The sequence below is a fragment of the Polyergus mexicanus genome, unplaced genomic scaffold (genome assembly GCF_030449975.1).
Source record: "Polyergus mexicanus isolate NDT 795.1 unplaced genomic scaffold, iyPolMexi1.0 SCAF_1, whole genome shotgun sequence".
NCBI classification, from domain to species: domain Eukaryota; kingdom Metazoa; phylum Arthropoda; class Insecta; order Hymenoptera; family Formicidae; genus Polyergus; species Polyergus mexicanus.
In genome coordinates this window covers 7,245,892-7,262,892 of record NW_027223321.1, presented here as the reverse complement: position 1 = coordinate 7,262,892, position 17,001 = coordinate 7,245,892, and the positions used below count along the sequence as shown (strand labels likewise).

Genomic DNA, 17,001 nt, shown 5'->3' with positions numbered 1-17,001 from the left:
CTCGGATAAATGGTTTTAAAATTGCGCATTCTGCTCCTCTGTGGCCTCAAGCAAATGGAGAAGTTGAAAGGCAAAATAGGAGTTTATTAAAAAGACTTAAAATTGCGCATGCGGAAAATCGAAATTGGAAAGAAGAATTGTTAGACTATCTACTCATGTATAAATCGACTCCACATTCGACTACAGGTATGTCACCAGCCGAAATGTTATTTGATAGAAAAATAAAATCAAAAATGCCGGAAATATTAGGAAATAGAATATTGGACGAAGAAACGAGAGAAAGAGATGCATAGAATAAATTAAAAGGAAAAGATTATTATGACAAAAAGAAAAGAGTAAAAGAGACAGAAGTTAAACCAGGCGATGTAGTATTAGTCAAAGGTCAAAAGGAAAATAAACTAAGTCCAGAGTATAATCCAGAGTATAATCCAGAGTATAATCCAGAGTGACTGATAAAAAAAATAATTCGGTAACAATACCATCTCCGCAGGGAATATCTTATAAGCGTAATACGTCCTTAGTTACGAAGTTCGTAGAAGGTCAGGACAAGAAAGAATCGAATGAAATTAAAGAGAAAGGAGATAAACAGTTGGAAAAATCAGACAGTGATATAGAAAATAACGTCATGGAAAAGAATGTTAGTAGTAAGAGCTCGAGAATGAATGTGACTAGTAGACCAAAAAGAGAATACGAATACCAAAGCGATTTGATAATTTTGTTATGTGATAGTATCAACTTTTTTTCTCGCTCTCTTTCTCTCTTTTACACAATACTCATACACTCTCTCATTCGCTCACTTATTCACGCACTCACTCACTCACCTGCTCACTCACAGCGTAGCGAATCTTCATGTTACGTATTTTCGTTAACTGCTGCACGATTATTATTTAGCGACGTACCGCGGAGACTGCGCGATCACATTGTTACGTTGCCTAGCGATGCGAGAAACGCGACATGTATCATGCAAGTTGCGACGTGCGTGTGGCGCTTGGCGCGTGATTGACGCGAGATAAGATGAACGATCTTCTAAAACCTTCGCATTGCAAATGCGATAGAAAACATGAAACGTATAATGACGTACTTAAAAAAATTAATTATTTATCATAATTAATAACTATTTTTAATTATAATAAATAATTATTATTTAAAAAAGCATGTATTATACGTTATTACGTTTTCGAAATTATTGCATTCACGATGCGAAAGTTTCAGTCAATCGCAAGATCGCAAGAATAATGTAATTAATAAATTACACTTGGGAAAATTTATTTTTATTCTGCTCAAATCAGATGTTCCAACGTTAAAATGAATTGGTCGCTCTGAAAAGAGCGGATTGATTAAAATAAAATTTTAGAGCAGATGCTCGAAATGCCCGCCATCCATTCTAATGCAAGTTCTCATGCGTTTTAATAAATTTGTTTGGACGTTCTCCATTACTTCTTCGTCGATATCCCAAATAGCACGTCGTAATCTTGTTTCAAGTTCTTCGGTATTTTCGGGAAGCGTTTTATAAATTACTTCCTTACAATATCCCCATAAGAAGAAATCCAGAGGATTGAGATCCGGAGATCTTGCGGGCCAACGTATCGGGCCGTACCGACCCATCCAGCGTCCGGGAAAATGCTCGTTCAAGTAATTTGTAACGATCCTGGCGTTGTGTGGCCCAGCACCGTCTTGTTGAAAGACAATCTCGTTCCTTTCAAATAATGGCACATCTTCTAGAAAATCTGGAAGATTTTCTGTTAAAAAGTCGACGTAAGTTCTTCCAATTAAAGTATCTGGAAGAATAACTGGACCAAGTATTTCAGTGCCCATTATTCCAGCCCACACGTTAATCTTCCAACGAGTTTGAAAATTTCGAAGTCGCGTGACTCTTGGATTTTCCTCGCTCCAAAAGTGCATATTATGCGCATTAAAAATTCCTTCCTGTGTAAATAGCGATTCATCGCAGAACATCACACGAGAGGAATATCTTGGATCTCGATCGACGTTTCGCAAAAAATTTTCGCAAAGTGCCATCAGCATGTCATAGTATTCTTGACTTGTGTACGCTATCATATCTTTTTCGCGCTTATTGATAATTGCTGGTAATCGCAAATTTATTGATTGCAGTATTCATCGTGCATCTAATTTATATGATCTTCGTTGACCGTCCCCGCGACGATCATATAAATTAGATGCACGATGAATACTATTTTTCTAGATTGTGCCAGTCAAGAGATACTTAAAAGCGTGTTTATTAATTACAAAATAAAAATCAAATTGAAACAAGTTATTTTTAACAATATAATGTTTAAATAAAAATAGTTTTTTTTTCCTTTTCACCAAACTGCAACGCCGCGATCTGTCACCAGACAATAATCAGCACAAATATCCGACCCTTCAGTTCCGCAATCATGAATTTCCACAGGATAGGAGTCCAGTGATTCCTAAGTCCATGTGAGGTGACTCCTTTCGAGATTCAGAATCTGTGTGTCAGATCAAGTGTGTTGGACCTCTTCAGCCTTCTGAAGCGAACACTCGCGGGGTCGAGCAGTCCCGCGGCCAAAGCATTAGTATGCTGGGAAAGGCGTGTCATGTAGTTTCCGCTGAATTTAGATATTTCCATTTGGACTGTATTGATCTTCAGGTCCTCGTAGATGAACTTGTTACTGATGTAATAAGGAATACCAAGCATGGTGCGCAAGGTTTTGGTTTGAAAACGCTCAATTATATCAATGTTGCTTTCTTTGGTTGCACCCCAAAGTTGGATGCCGTAGGTCCACACCGGCTTAAGTATGGACTTGTAAATGGCAATTTTGCTTTCAGAAGAAAGCTGCGAGCGTCTACCGGCAAGCCAGTACATATTCCGCAATTGCATGTCTAGTTGCTTTCGCTTCGTCCATATGTGTTTCCTCCAAGTGAGGCGTCTGTCCAAGTGCATGCCGAGATATTTGGCCTCGTCCGCTTGTGGTATTGCAATCTGGTTAATAAATACCTGAGGACAGGACTTCCTACGCAAAGTAAATGTCACATGAATAGACTTGGATTTGTTTACCTTTATTCTCTATCTAGCTAGCCATTTCTCTATTTCTACAATATTCTTTTGTAAGTTGCTGGAGGCAGTGCTAGGATCTGCGTCGATTGAGAGCAGTGCAGTGTCATCTGCAAAAGTTCCCGTAGTGATCTTTGGGTGCATGGCAAGATCGGCAATGTAAAGCACGTAGAGTAAAGGGCCAAGAATGCTTCCCTGTGGAACCGAAGCCTTTATAAGTTTTAGCTTTGATACTGATTCTTGAGATTTAACCTCGAAACACCTATTTTCTAGATATGATTTTAATAATAAATAGAATGGTTGAGGCAGGATTTTATTTAGTTTGCATAGGAGTCCAGAGTGCCAAACTTTGTCGAATGCCTGGCTTATGTCCAGAAATACTGCTGAGCAATACTTCTTACTCTCCAAGGTTTCATTGATCACATTCACTACCCTATGAACCTGTTCAATCGTACTGTGTTTTTCTCTGAACCCAAACTGGTGTTGAGGAATATAATCACTTACTAGCGGTTTGATCCTTTTCAGCAGCAGTTTTTCGAATACCTTTGATACGAGAGGTAGGAGGCTAATTGGTCGATAGGATGATACTTCGCTTGGATTTTTCCCAGATTTTGGTGTCATAATGATCTGCGCTATCTTCCATTGAGCTGGGTAGCAACCCGTTCTGAGAACGCCATTGAATATAGCGGTCATCAGCACTATACCCTTCTTGGGGAGTTGTTTGACGATTTCAGCTGTTATGAGATCGTATCCCGGAGCTTTTTTAATTTTTAGGCTCTTGATTATTTTGAGGACCTCCTCAGGTGAAACGCTCACTATAGGTGGGGCCATTTGCATCGGAACTTTATGGATTGCTTCAATGTCAGTGTGAGGTTCACGTGGGGGATTTGGTTCGAAAACCCCTTGTGAATGATCAGCAAAACAGTCGGCCTTTTCTTGGCTACTTCTTGCCCATTGACCATTTCCTTTTCGAATTGGAGGGTTGTGATTTGTTGGCCTTCTTATGTGTTTGGTGACTTTCCACAGTGAGTAGTTAGTGTCAGCAGTATGAGTCAGAGAATGTAGTCTTTCTTGTAGGGATTCCTCTTTCATTTGTCTGATGAGTTGTTTTAACTCTTGCGTGCAGCTATTAAAGTTTCGTTTATCCATTGGGTAATGCGATTTCTGCCATATCGTTCTGAGCCTGCGCCTTTCTTTTATCTTATTTCTAATATATAAGGGATATTCTTTATTTTGACTATTTTTCTTTTTGGTGTTTGGTGTTGCATTCCAGGCCGCAGTCTGTATCACATTGTTAAAATGTTCAACAGCTGCCTCTATCTGCTCAGCATTCTTTAGAGGTATGTTCAAAACAGAAGTTTCATTTACATATCTCTTGAACACTTCCCAATTGGTGTGCTTGGTGCTTAATTTTTGAGTTTCCTCCTTCAGTATTATCTCTGAACTGACTGTTAATCTTGTCGGTGTATGATCAGAAGAAAGGTCAATGGATGGTTGTACCTGAAGGTAGCTTTGGCTAATACCTTTGCATATATAAAAGTCAAGAAGGTCTGGTGTTTTGTTAGGATCTGCCGGCCAGTAAGTAGGTTCCCCAGTGGAAATACACTCCATATTCTGTTGTTGTATGTATTTGTAGAGCTGACGCCCGCGTGGTAGAGTCAGTCTAGAACCCCAGAAACAGTGCTTGGCGTTCCAATCTCCCCCCGTTATGTATCTCATACCAAGTGTCGAAAAGAACTCGTGATACTTATCTGATGTTATTTTATGTCTTGGAGGACAATATGTGGCAGATATGTGAAGCGGGCCATTTGGTCCAACAATGGCTACAGTTGTTGCTTGAATAAAGTCCCTTTCAAACTTCGGTAGGATATATTGCTTTATTTTGCTTTTGACTAGGATTCCGGTGCCACCATGGGCGTTGCCCGATGGATGATTTGTAAAGTAACAATTGTAGTCTTTCATTGAAAGATATGATTTTTCTGTAAACCTTGTTTCTGCTATTAACATTATGTCTATGTCGTTAATCTTTAAGTATGTCTCAAGCTCATATCTGCGTTCTATTAATCCGTTGGCATTCCATTGCGAGATTCTTAAATTATGGATCGTTTTTGCGCTTGAAAAATGTGACTGATAAGCTGGGTCATTCGATCCATAGTACTCTCGAGTAGACGTTCTACTAGGTTTTCAAATCGCTCGAACATTGTATTCATTATCGATATGAGGTCTGCCGCATTTGCAGTATTTATGGGTGTGCTAGTTTCTTCTCTTTTTTTAACGATTTCAGCGTAGGTTGCTTTTTTAGTCTGATGTATGTTATTTTGTTTTGGTTTTGAGGAGAATAAACCCATATCTATGTTATTTGGTCGTTGCTGCTCATCTTGCTTCTTTGGTAGTTTCTGTCGTAGTGGCTGTAATATCTGCAACCGATATTCTTTGTATTTTCCGCAACCTTTGTAACTCGCGGGGTGATTACCCAGACAATTAGCACATTTGGCCGGTACTTGTGTTGTTTTTGCAAGTGTTACTTGGATGCTCCTCTCCACACTTTACGCATCTGTGTGGTCTCCCACATTGATTTTTGGTGTGTCCAAAACGCTGACACCTCTTGCATTGTGCAATTTCCCTCTTCTTGTATGGGGCTTCAAATTTGACTACTTGATTATTCAGGCGTTTTAGAATAAATATGTCCTTGTTATTTGCTTTGGGTTCTAAGTCTAAATAAAATAGAGGTAATGGTTCTTTAGTACTTCTGTGGAGTACGTTTGATATATTTCTTATCTCGTGTCCATGCTTCTCCAGCTCAGATTTTATTTCATTTAGGTCTGCTGAGTGGTGAACTCCTCTCATGACTACGCGGTAGACGCGCTCATGCTTTAGCAGGTATGTATAGTGGCTTATACTATTCTCTATAAAGCTTTTTTTTATGATTTTATATGTATCGACATCAGCTGGCATTAATTTAACGATATGACCCGATTTCATCGTTGTAAGTGTATATTTGGTTTGGTCATTGTTGACTAATTTTTTGAGTATCTTGTTTAGTTCATCAATTTGAATTACACCAGTAACAAAGATAGGTTCAGGTTTAGGTGGTTTGAAAAGCTTTTGTTTATTATTTGTAGTATTTGAGTCTTCTCTATTGTCCTCAGACAATATGTCAAAGCTATTACTTATCGGCACTTGGTATAAGGTTTGCTTAGGTTGCTTAACTAGGTCGTTTGTATTTTGAGGACTATTTTCGCCTCGTTTTCTTTTTTGCTGGGGTTTGTCAAATTGCCACTTACAATTAGCATTTGTACCTAGGTAGCATTCCTGTACCTGTTGGCTACTTTCTTCAGCTGATGAAGTTGTGTCTAAATTGATGGTGCTTAAGGAGTCGCTCCCTGGCCGACGGTTGTTGGTAAACATATTTTTATGAAATGTTTGTTGAATGAATTTACTTTGTTCCATACTTATTCCCACGAGTAAGGACGAATTTGAAGGTCGCCTATGGGTAACGCCCATTCCCATAGGAAGGCTCAATACAATGACAGTTCGCCCGGTCCGCCGAGGTCGGCCGCTACTAGCTAGCTATCCCACCAGCCATACATCCCCTTAGCGCGATACCTCACCGTGAGATTGGGGTAATTGTTTTATAGAGGTTTATATTCTCGAGAGTCCTGGCGGCTAAGCCAAGATCACCGGTCCCGCGAAACATGACCCCGAGATTACGGTTTGTTCTTTTAGTCGCCTCTTACGACAGGCAGAATTTACCTTGGGATTATTCTTTATATACCCGATACCCACACGGGGGAATAAAGTATAAAAGTAATGAAAAATATTCAGCAATATAAAAAAAAATTTTTTTACCGGCATTATTCGAAATTTCCAGTGTATTTTTGTCTGTTATCTCAATGTTATTTGCAGCATCATTCGAAATTTCCAGCGTATTTTTGTCTGTTATTTCAATGTTATTTGCAGCATTATTCGAAATTTCCAGCGTATTTTTGTCTGTTATTTCAATGTTATTTCCAGCATTATTCGAGATTTTCAGCGTATCTTTGTCTGTTGACTCATCAATGTTATTCGCAGTGTTAGATATACTTCCTTTTTGTATGATATTTTGTTTTGGTAATTTATTCGTATTGCACTTAGATGCTAAAAAATGTATGAGTGTTATTGTTAATTGAAGTGCAAATATAAATAATATTTATTTATTTTATATTACCATTATGTTGTTTTATATTACCATTATATTCTCTAACCCGTTTTTTTTGTTTTAATAATCATCAAGTCTTTATTTAGAGTGCATAAATTTTCTTTATTTTCCAATAACGCAACTCTTTTTGATTTCCTTTTAATATTACTATCACAGACTATAAATAAATAAAACAATAATAATAAATTTTATCCCTTACACTTTCAAATTCGTAAAAATATAGTTTTACTTACTGGATTGCTTTTTATGTTTCATGTTGTTTTCATTCTCAATTTTAACTTTAATGATTTTCAATTTTTCACAATTATCTAAAGGAGAAACATTAATAACAAATTAAATATAAACACATATATTTATCTATAGTTTTTAGTCTAACAACGACCAAAATAGAATATTCTTTTAAATATACGAATATCAAAGCATTGACAGTGTTTTTTAATTGAATAGCAAAAAAATTATATTTTAATCCATTTTAGAATAATTCAAAAAAAGTAACTTTTATATTATAAATTTAAAGTTACTTTTTAGATTAATAATAAGTAGACTTGTGATAAAAAAAAATTTAATCTGTATGTAATATTAAAATGTAAACTTATATTAGCATTAGGCATATTAATTTAAGTTTGATGCTATCAAACTAAAAATAGTTGAAATAAATAAAATAATTTGTTGTAAAGATACTAAAAAATATGTACTATATATACAATTTTAACATACCTTTGTAGGCAAAAACATTGCCAGCATATCGTTTTCTATTTTTATATTTAATGCTGCAACCTTTTTTCTCTTTTATTATATCTGCTTCTTTGCAGATATAATATACGTTATCAGGAAATAAAACCAAAGCAAACATATTATCTTTAACTCTAAAAATTGGAAACTAATTAAATTCAGTATAATATGTTTATTAATTAAAGTATCTTCTAAAAGAATATAATAATATTTTAAGTATTAATATATTTTAATATTAATACATTAATCAATTTAAACATTCACTTCAGAACAAGAATATGTTCCAATCTCAATATTAAAAAAATGAAGTTGATGAGATAATTGCGGAGATTTATTGATATCATAGATACTAAATAATTATTGTATGTACGAAAAACTTTCCTATATGAAAAACAAACATTCAACAATTAGACAATAATTATGTATATAAAATAAAACTTAAGTTAATATAATATGTGTAATATAATATTGTTAATATAAAAACATAATTAAAAAAACATAATTAAAAATAAAATAAAAACAAGAAAATTATAAAATTAACTTATTTACTTAAACACTAAACCTGTTTGTTAACCAGTGAAACTTGCATAATAAATAAAATTTGAAAGTAATACTGAACTAACAATAAGTACAATAAAACACTGTAATATATAGTCAACAATTTAACTGCTCTCTGCAATTCTTATGTAGCGCGCAACAAAATAGTTTAAGTTTAAAATTCATTCAGAACAATGCAAAATAAATCCACAAATTATAATAAAAATTATTAAAAAGGAAAGATCATTAAAACTTTAAATAATAATTCTATTTAAATAAAAAATTAATTGTACATACCAATTTTTGGCTATTACATAAAAATTCATTACATAAAACTCGAGCCCCACATTTTAAGATGCATCGCTAAAGCAAAATTTTGAATTCAGTTATATATTGGGTTGAATAAAAAGTCATTGCATATTTTTTGTATGTTTTTCAAAGTCATTTATTTATATAAAGAACAAAGATCAATCAATGATATATTTTCCGTTTTGTTCGATGACCTTTTGCCATCTTTCGATGAGCTTTATAATTCCCCGTTCGTAGAAGGACCTGTCTTTATTGGCGAAAAACTGAACAAGGTGCTGATTTACTGCCTCATTTGAATTTAACGTTATTCCACGCAAGGAGTTTTGAAGAGAGCGAAACAAGTGGAAGTCTGACGGCGCAAGGTCAGGCGAGTATGCTGGGTGGGGCAACACATCCCATCCAAGCTCCAATAATTTTTGACGGGTCGCCAAAGATGTGTGTGGTCTCGCGTTGTCGTGATGGAATACAATTCCTTTACGATTGACGAGCTCCGGACGTTTCTGGATGACAGATCCGTTCAAACTGTCCAATTGCCGACAGTACACATCCGAATTGATTGTTCTGTTCCTTGGTAGGAGCTCAAAAAACACCACAACCTTCCAATCCCACCACACTGAGAGCATAACCTTCCTCTGATGAAGTTCTGCTTTTGAAATCGTTTGAGGCGAATCATCACGTCGGGACCAAGACCGTTTGCGTTCCATATTGTTGTAAACAATCCACTTCTCATCACCAGTTATCATTTGTTTCAAAAAAAGGATCGTTTTCTTCACGTTTCATGAGCATATCGCAGATGTTTATACGCGCCGTCAAATGAACTTCTTTGAGTTCATGAGGAATCCAAATATCGAGCTTGCTTACGTATCCCAGCTTCTTTAGGTGGACGCTTTTTGACTGATCTTCAATGTTTCTGCAATCTCTCGTGTCGTGTAACGTGGGTTTGACTTGATCAATGCCTTTATTTTGTCGTCATCAACCTCGGTGAGCCTTCCTGACCGAGGAGCATCTTTGAGATCAAAATCACCAGCGCGGAATTTCTTGAACCAGTTTTGGCACTGACGTTCTTGTAGAGCATCGTCACCGTAAACTTTACGCAATTTTTCACAAGCTTGACGCGCGTTCTTCCCTTTACGGAAGTAAAACAGTAAAATATGGCGAAAATGCACAGTTTGGTCTTCCATCTTCAACTTGTTGTAAAATCTCCAAAACTCAACCAAATCGCTCAATTTTTTTTAGAATGAAGCTTAAACCGTCAGCTGTTAAACGATATATGACAAACATATGTGTGAATGACTCTAGTACTGCCAAAACTGAACTAATGCCATCTGTTGCAAAAATACGCAATGACTTTTTACTCAACCCAATATATAGCAGTATATGTATATCCGTAATATCTTTGCGTATTTTTCTTTATATCTTTATTTCAGTATTAATTTTTTTAAAAGTCAAAGTTAGTAGTATGACAGAACATATATGTATTACTGAAAAATATTTCTCTAAAGCTTAAACTTCTTAATGAAATCCAGAAAGATAATATAGCAAATTTCGAATTTAATTCTTTTATCCTTGTATCTATAATATATCTGCATATTCTTCTTTACACAGTAATGTTTTGTAAAAAAGACCGTCGAAATTTTCAAGATAATTATAACTTATGATTATATATATCTAAAATAATTATAAATAAAAATAATATAAATTAAAAAATAATAAATAAAAAGAAATATAAATTTCTTTGCCCATGGCATACCTTCGATGCGTGTCGGGGTTATCGATTCCGCGATCTTTCCATAGTACAACAAAAAAACCGAATTGGACGCCAGATACGGCAGATCGCACCACACAAAGAGATCGGACACAAAATTAAAGTTGCGCAACCGATAATTAACGCGACGGCAAAGTACGCGGCTACTCAGTTTATACGAAATGGTAAACGGAGTGATTTGTGAAGACGCGATTTGAGCTCGACTTTCTTATCGCGAGATCCCTTTTTACCGTATATGACTTACTAGGGTCACTGAAATTAGAGAAAATCTCCCGAACGCACCGGTAGCTACTTTATATACGATCGCAAGCTCGCCGCGGGGATAATAAATCTTTTGACTTGATGTGATGTGTATATTTTCTTTAACAAGATTCACGATAGGTATGGATAGCGGTAATAATAGCGACGATCTTTTGTCGTGCGACGCAAAATATCCCCGAAATATTTCTCGCAAAAAGCAGCGACAAAATTCCGATCGAAATTATCCGGCACAAATTCGTAAATGTTAGCTCTTTACAATTCGCATTTCACAAGAACTCGTAAACAATATCAAAAAACGAAAACTATTAAGCGCGAATGTGGTGCAGGAAGTCGCGATGCAATACATGCGATTAATCAAAAGATCGAACGCGAGATAAAGAATCCCGATAACTAATATAATATAACATACAATAAACGAAAAATACAACTGCGAAACAATGTGACTGTCGGCGGCGGCTAAATCTTAAGAAAGAGAGCTTATTCTAAAATTCGGATGAGTGGCTTATGTCCGTCCATTAATACACAATTCATTAAAATTATAAGTAAATTTCATCAAAGAAAAGAAAAAGACCCAAAAGCACATTGTCGTAACCCGACCAATTTCTTAACATATTAAAGGGTAAAACAATAAAGTGAAACAGAAAAGAGTAAGAAAGAGCTGAGTAAAGCAAAGCATTAAAATTAGAAAAGAGATCAAGGAAAGATAATTAAGAAAGAGTAAAGTAATAAAAGAATATTAATAAAATAAAAGTAAGATACGTGACTAAAGAGAAGGAAATCACTGTCAAGTTCTCGGAAGCTGAGTAAGCAGCTGACGAGACAGACTGACAAGCGGAGCACGAGACATGCTCCGGTCAGGGACACCACACTCTTCCCCAATCAACGACCTAATTAATTAAGATATATAATAAGCGCAAGATGCACCGACGCGGGCCACTCGCTGGCTACTCGCTCGCTCAGTAATAGTATCGAAGTACCGTACGTATCGCGCCCGACTATTATAATTGCGAATAAGTGAAAGTGTATTAAATCTTGCAAAATATACTAAATTATACCTAACGTCCGGCAGTGTCTTATTTCGAGCGTGGATCCTAATCCTTTGGGCGTACAAATCCCGAAAGACCTCTTCCTTAACGGCTACAGGCACAACAACATGGCACGACAATTAATCAATTAAGACGTGACTCATCCGAATGAAATACCTAGCAAAATCAGTAACTTTACAGGAGCTGATGCTCGTCCCACCAGTCTGAGAAATTTTCTCGATTTCAGTTTTTGCTCGATCTAGAAGGCCTGTGTCCTCTCGTAGCTCGCCAAACAATGATGAGCGACAGTCCTGCAGGAAACACGCCGATTCGATAGATCCTGATTAAGCCGCTTGTGGCGCTTCCGCGTTCCGCAGGGCCGTTCGGTGTTCCTCGTCGTCCTCGCGGCCTTCACGGCCGTATTAGCGGGTTCATCGCCCTACCGCTTCCAAAATTTCTTACTGTTTTCATTCGGCAAAGCGGTACGGGCTTTTGGCAACGTACAGCTGGACCTTGTCCCTTTTTTCGCCGATAATTCTCGGGCTTTTTAACGTCTATCGTCGCTTCTCTTTCGGGACTCCACTGCGTGTTAAGTGGAATGGCCGGATTCTTCCGGCCTTCCGTGCCTCGTTCCAGCCATAAGTATTAAAAATTTTTGGCAGCAATTATTACCTGCTATTATCGAGATTTATTATTTAATAGAAGAAATATTATCTAGCAGCTCCTACCTTCTGGATATCTTGAATTCCTGCTCTCAGCTTTTCGTTGATCTCCCTTCCGCCGGATAGAATCTCATCGCTCACTTCTGTATCGCTAACTAAATTTCCGGGCTCAAAATGAGCTTAAATTTTCGCACTTAATTTAAAATACCAAAACAAAAACCAGATCTTACTGATCTGATAATTGAGCCGTTCTTTCCCTAAGTCGAGAAGACGCAGACCCCCGAAAAACCGCTCGCGATCGGACCATTCGGTCCTTATGACGGACGATCAAAAATGTCACGTCACAAAGTCGTAGTCATATCAAAGTCGCATATTAGTAGTATCAGGACATAAAAAGGCTGTCCCAAAGCACTCTAGACAACGCTCGTGAGCGGGTAGAGCACAGTAAATTGAACAAAAAAATCCTGTATCATATTTTTCTATAACACTTAATAAAGGAGTTATTATTGAGTAAAATTTGATCAATCAGCGCCGACTTTAAGCCGGGTAGACGTCGCTGAGTCGCATGTCTGGTAATGTGCGTGAGTGCTCCGTTATTACGGCGGCACATCACTACCAGGCACGTGGCTCACTACGTCCGTCCGGCTAAAAATCGGCGCTGATTGGCCAGATTTTACTCAATAATAATTCCTTTATTTAGCATTATAGAAAAAAATGGTAATGGACTTTTCTGTTCAGCTTATTGTGCTTTACTCGTTCACGAACGTTGTCTAGAGTACTTTGGAACACCCTATATATACAACTGATAAATATTTCTCTAAGCTTAAACTATTTAATGAATTCTGGAAAATAGTTTCATTGCTAATTCATAAATTATAATTAACAATTAGAATCATTTCTAAGAGAGATTAAAAGAGGTTTTAACTTGTACCATTAAAGCTTTATAATCTCTGATTAAAATTAATTAAAAATTGTAATTGAAATAAGCGGTCGCGCTTTTTGTCATTATATCGAGGAACTCGGTCCTCACATTTCGCGATACGTCGCTGAAGAAAATTTCGGATTTAGCTATTTTCTTCCTTATATCCGTAATATCTTTGCGTATTCATCCTTCCACATTAATGTATTGTATAAAAGTCGAAGTTAGAAGCAATAGAACGTATATGTGCTATTGATAAATATTTTTCTAAATTTAAACTTCTTAGTTTGACAGATTCTCCAAAGTATTTTATCTGTTAACTTATGGTAATTATCGATTAAAATGATTTCCATGAAGAATTTACGCACGCTTTAACTTGTACCTTATAAGCTTCATATGTATAATCTCTGATTAAAATTAATTAAAAGTTGTAGTTGAAATGAGCGGTCCCGCTTTTTGCCGTTACATCGAGAAAATCGGTCCTCACATTTCACGATATGTCGCTGAAGCAAATTTCGGATTTCGTTATTTTCATCCTTATATCTTTAATATCTTTGCATATTCTTCTTTATATAGTAATGTTTTATAAGTCAGAGTTAGTAATATCAGAATTTATATATGCTATTGATAAATATTTTTCTAAGCTTAATCTTTTTAGTTTAGTAAATCCTCGAAAATATTTTGTTTATTAACTTATGGTAACTATGGATTAAAGTCATTTCCACGAAGAATTTGCGCACGCTTTAACTTGCATCATTAAAGTTTCATACGTATAATTTCTGATTAAAATTAATTAAAAGTTGTAATTGAAATGAGCGGTCCCGCTTTTTGCCATTACATCTGTAACGGCAGGGCCGTTACTACGGCAAAATATATATGTATCTACGATAACATGTCCGCCTCGCTTACTCTACCCTACTCTACCTATCCCGCTCACACAAACACCGCGCACGCTCTCTCGCTCGCGCGTTTGCCACACGCACCGTCCCGCTCACACTAGGCGCGCTATCTCGCTGGGCATGCGCTCTCGCTCTCGACTCGCCTTATCTCACTCACGGTCCCCACGCGGAATCGACCCCACTCCCGGGCCGACAGTATGGTAGGAGGCCCCGGCCGGGCTTATTTACCCGGCCGGGGCCTCCTACCATACTGTCGGCCCGGGAGTGGGATCGATTCCGCGTGGGGACCGTGAGCGAGATAAGGCGAGTCGAGAGCGAGAGCACATGCCCAGCGAGATAGCGCGCCTAGTGTGAGCGGGACGGTGCGTGTGGCATGCGCGCGAGCGAGAGAGCGTGCGCGGTGGTTGTGCGAGCGGGATAGGTAAAGTAGGGTAGAGTAAGCGAGGCGGACATGTTATCGTAGATACATATATATATTTTGCCGTAGTAACGGCCCTGCCGTTACATTACCCCCCTTCTTGTCGGTGGTCGTGGGGCAGCTCGGCGTAGGCGGCTACTCCGGAGGGTCCCGTCCTTGTTAAATCGGAGGGTCCATTGTCCATCCGGGGTCCACTGCCGATACCGCCGCGAGTGGTGCACGGCGCGGTACGAACCTCCAGGACCTTTCCCGCGGCGACTCTGACCCGGATTGGCCCCGGGAGACGTGCTCCGACGGCGTGCGCAAGCCGGGTAGCTCCTCGCTCCGTGGCCGGCCGGGGCCGGGTTGGCGCTGGTGGTGGTGGTGGTGTGATGGACCGAGAGCGCGGTCCGCGAGTCGCGACTGGCGTGGCGGCGGCTGGCGTAGCGGCGGCGGCGCATGCCGTCGATATGGTTCGGGTGGCCGGTGATCGTGGTGGCACCGCGGTGCGTCGGTGTCGGCCTGGCGGTCTCGGCGTCGCCCCGCTGGATCCTGGTCCCGATCCGTGGTGGCGGCCGGTGGGGGGGGGGGGTCAGATGTTTGCGGCGGCGTGACGGGGGTCGGTCCCGGCCCATCCGGGATTTCGCCCTCCTCGTCGTCGGACCATCGCCCGAACAATTCTTCCAATTGCTTCCTCTCTTGGTCGGTCGGCATGTTTGGCTGTCGCTAATGAACCGATTGTCTCATGGCCCGGCGTTCGGCCTTTTATACGCTAGCGCGGAATGCTCGGTAGGCGACATGCGCGGTTTTGGGTGCTTTTCGGAGCGTGTTACGGGACAGGTAATGCCATCGGCCGCGGTTCGCGGGTGTCTTTGCGCGTACCGACGCTTGCGCTCGGTAATCGCGATTCTCACGGGTGTTATCGGCGTTATTCGTTTGTGCCGATAATCGCGGTCGGTAACCTCGGGATTTTCGCTGATAACTGTTCTTAGGCGGGCTTAGGTCGCCAGGGGGTGGTCCGGGTGCGTCTTTAGCTCCTGCACATGCACGTGCCGGTACCAGCGCCCGCGTTGATCCCGGAGGTCGACAATGATTGGCGAGAAGATTTTTCCCACTTCCAGGGGCCCCACGAATTTCGGGGCTAGTTTGGCGTTGAACGTCTTGGCCCTGTCGGAGAGGGTATGGTTCCTCTTCCATACGAACTCCCCTAATTTTGGCCTCCAATCCCGCCGCCGTAAATTATAGTGCCGCTCTTGGCGTTGGAATGCCTGCGCTAAGCATACTCGTACGAGTTCGTATGCCTCCTGTAGCCGTCGGTGGGTCGTGTCGGGTGAGGCTGCGTTTACTGATTGGTGCCGGTCTTCCGGGTGCGGCCTGGCGATCGGTTGGTCGGGTCTGGACGTCTTTCTTGACCCGGCGGTACCATGCGCACGATGGTGTTTGTCGTGTTGCGACGACCTCGGGCTGACGGGAGAGCGCATCGGCCACCTGGTTCTGGGTGCCTCGTCGATACTTTATTTCGAAGTTGTATTGTTGAAGTTCGACCATCCAACGTGCCAGTCGGCCTGACGGGGCCTCTAGGCGTTAGAGCCATCGCAGGGACTGGTGGTCGGTGAGTACGGTGAATCGGTATCCCTCCAGATAGTCCCGCATCCTCTGGATTCCCCAGACGACGGCGAGGCACTCCAGTTCGGTCGCGCTATAATTTCGCTCGGCCTGATTCAACGTCCGGCTGACATATGCGATGACCCGCTCCCCTTCGGCTAGCTGTTGAGTCAGGACGGCGCCCAGTCCGTGCGTGCTGGCGTCGGTCTGCAGGGTGAACAGCGCTTTGAAGTCTGGGCACGCGAGTACTGGGGCGGATGTCAGGGCACCTTTGAGGCGTTGAAAGGCCTCGTGCTTGGTGGCGGTCCAAGTCCAGCGGGCGTTCTTGCGAGTCAGACGCGTTAACGGTGCGGCCAGTGCGGAGAAGTCCGCGATAAAGCGTCGTTATTACGACGCTAATCCCAGAAATTGCCGGACCTGCCGGAGACTGGTTGACGCTGGCCAGTCGGCGATAGCGCTCACCTTGGCGGGGTCGGTGCGGATGCCGTGGCGGTCGATGACGTAGCCCAAGTATCGTAGGCTGTCCCGACAAAAATGGCACTTGTCCACATTAAGCTGGAGCTTGGCGGAGCGTAGGCGGCGGAAGACCTCGGCCAGGTGTTCCAGGTGCTTCTCGAAAGTTGGGCTGGCCACGACGATGTCGTCCAGGTACACTAGT

At 40.3% G+C, this 17,001-nt stretch overlaps 1 protein-coding gene across 1 annotated transcript; it reads right to left on the bottom strand.

The window, feature by feature from the left end:
* Positions 1 to 14,918: 14,918 nt before the first annotated feature.
* Positions 14,919 to 15,452, bottom strand: LOC138931606 (WAS/WASL-interacting protein family member 1-like). The gene has a single exon (XM_070292593.1). It carries the CDS (start codon positions 15,450 to 15,452, stop codon positions 14,919 to 14,921), a length of 534 nt encoding a protein of 177 aa, XP_070148694.1.
* Positions 15,453 to 17,001: the final 1,549 nt, after the last annotated feature.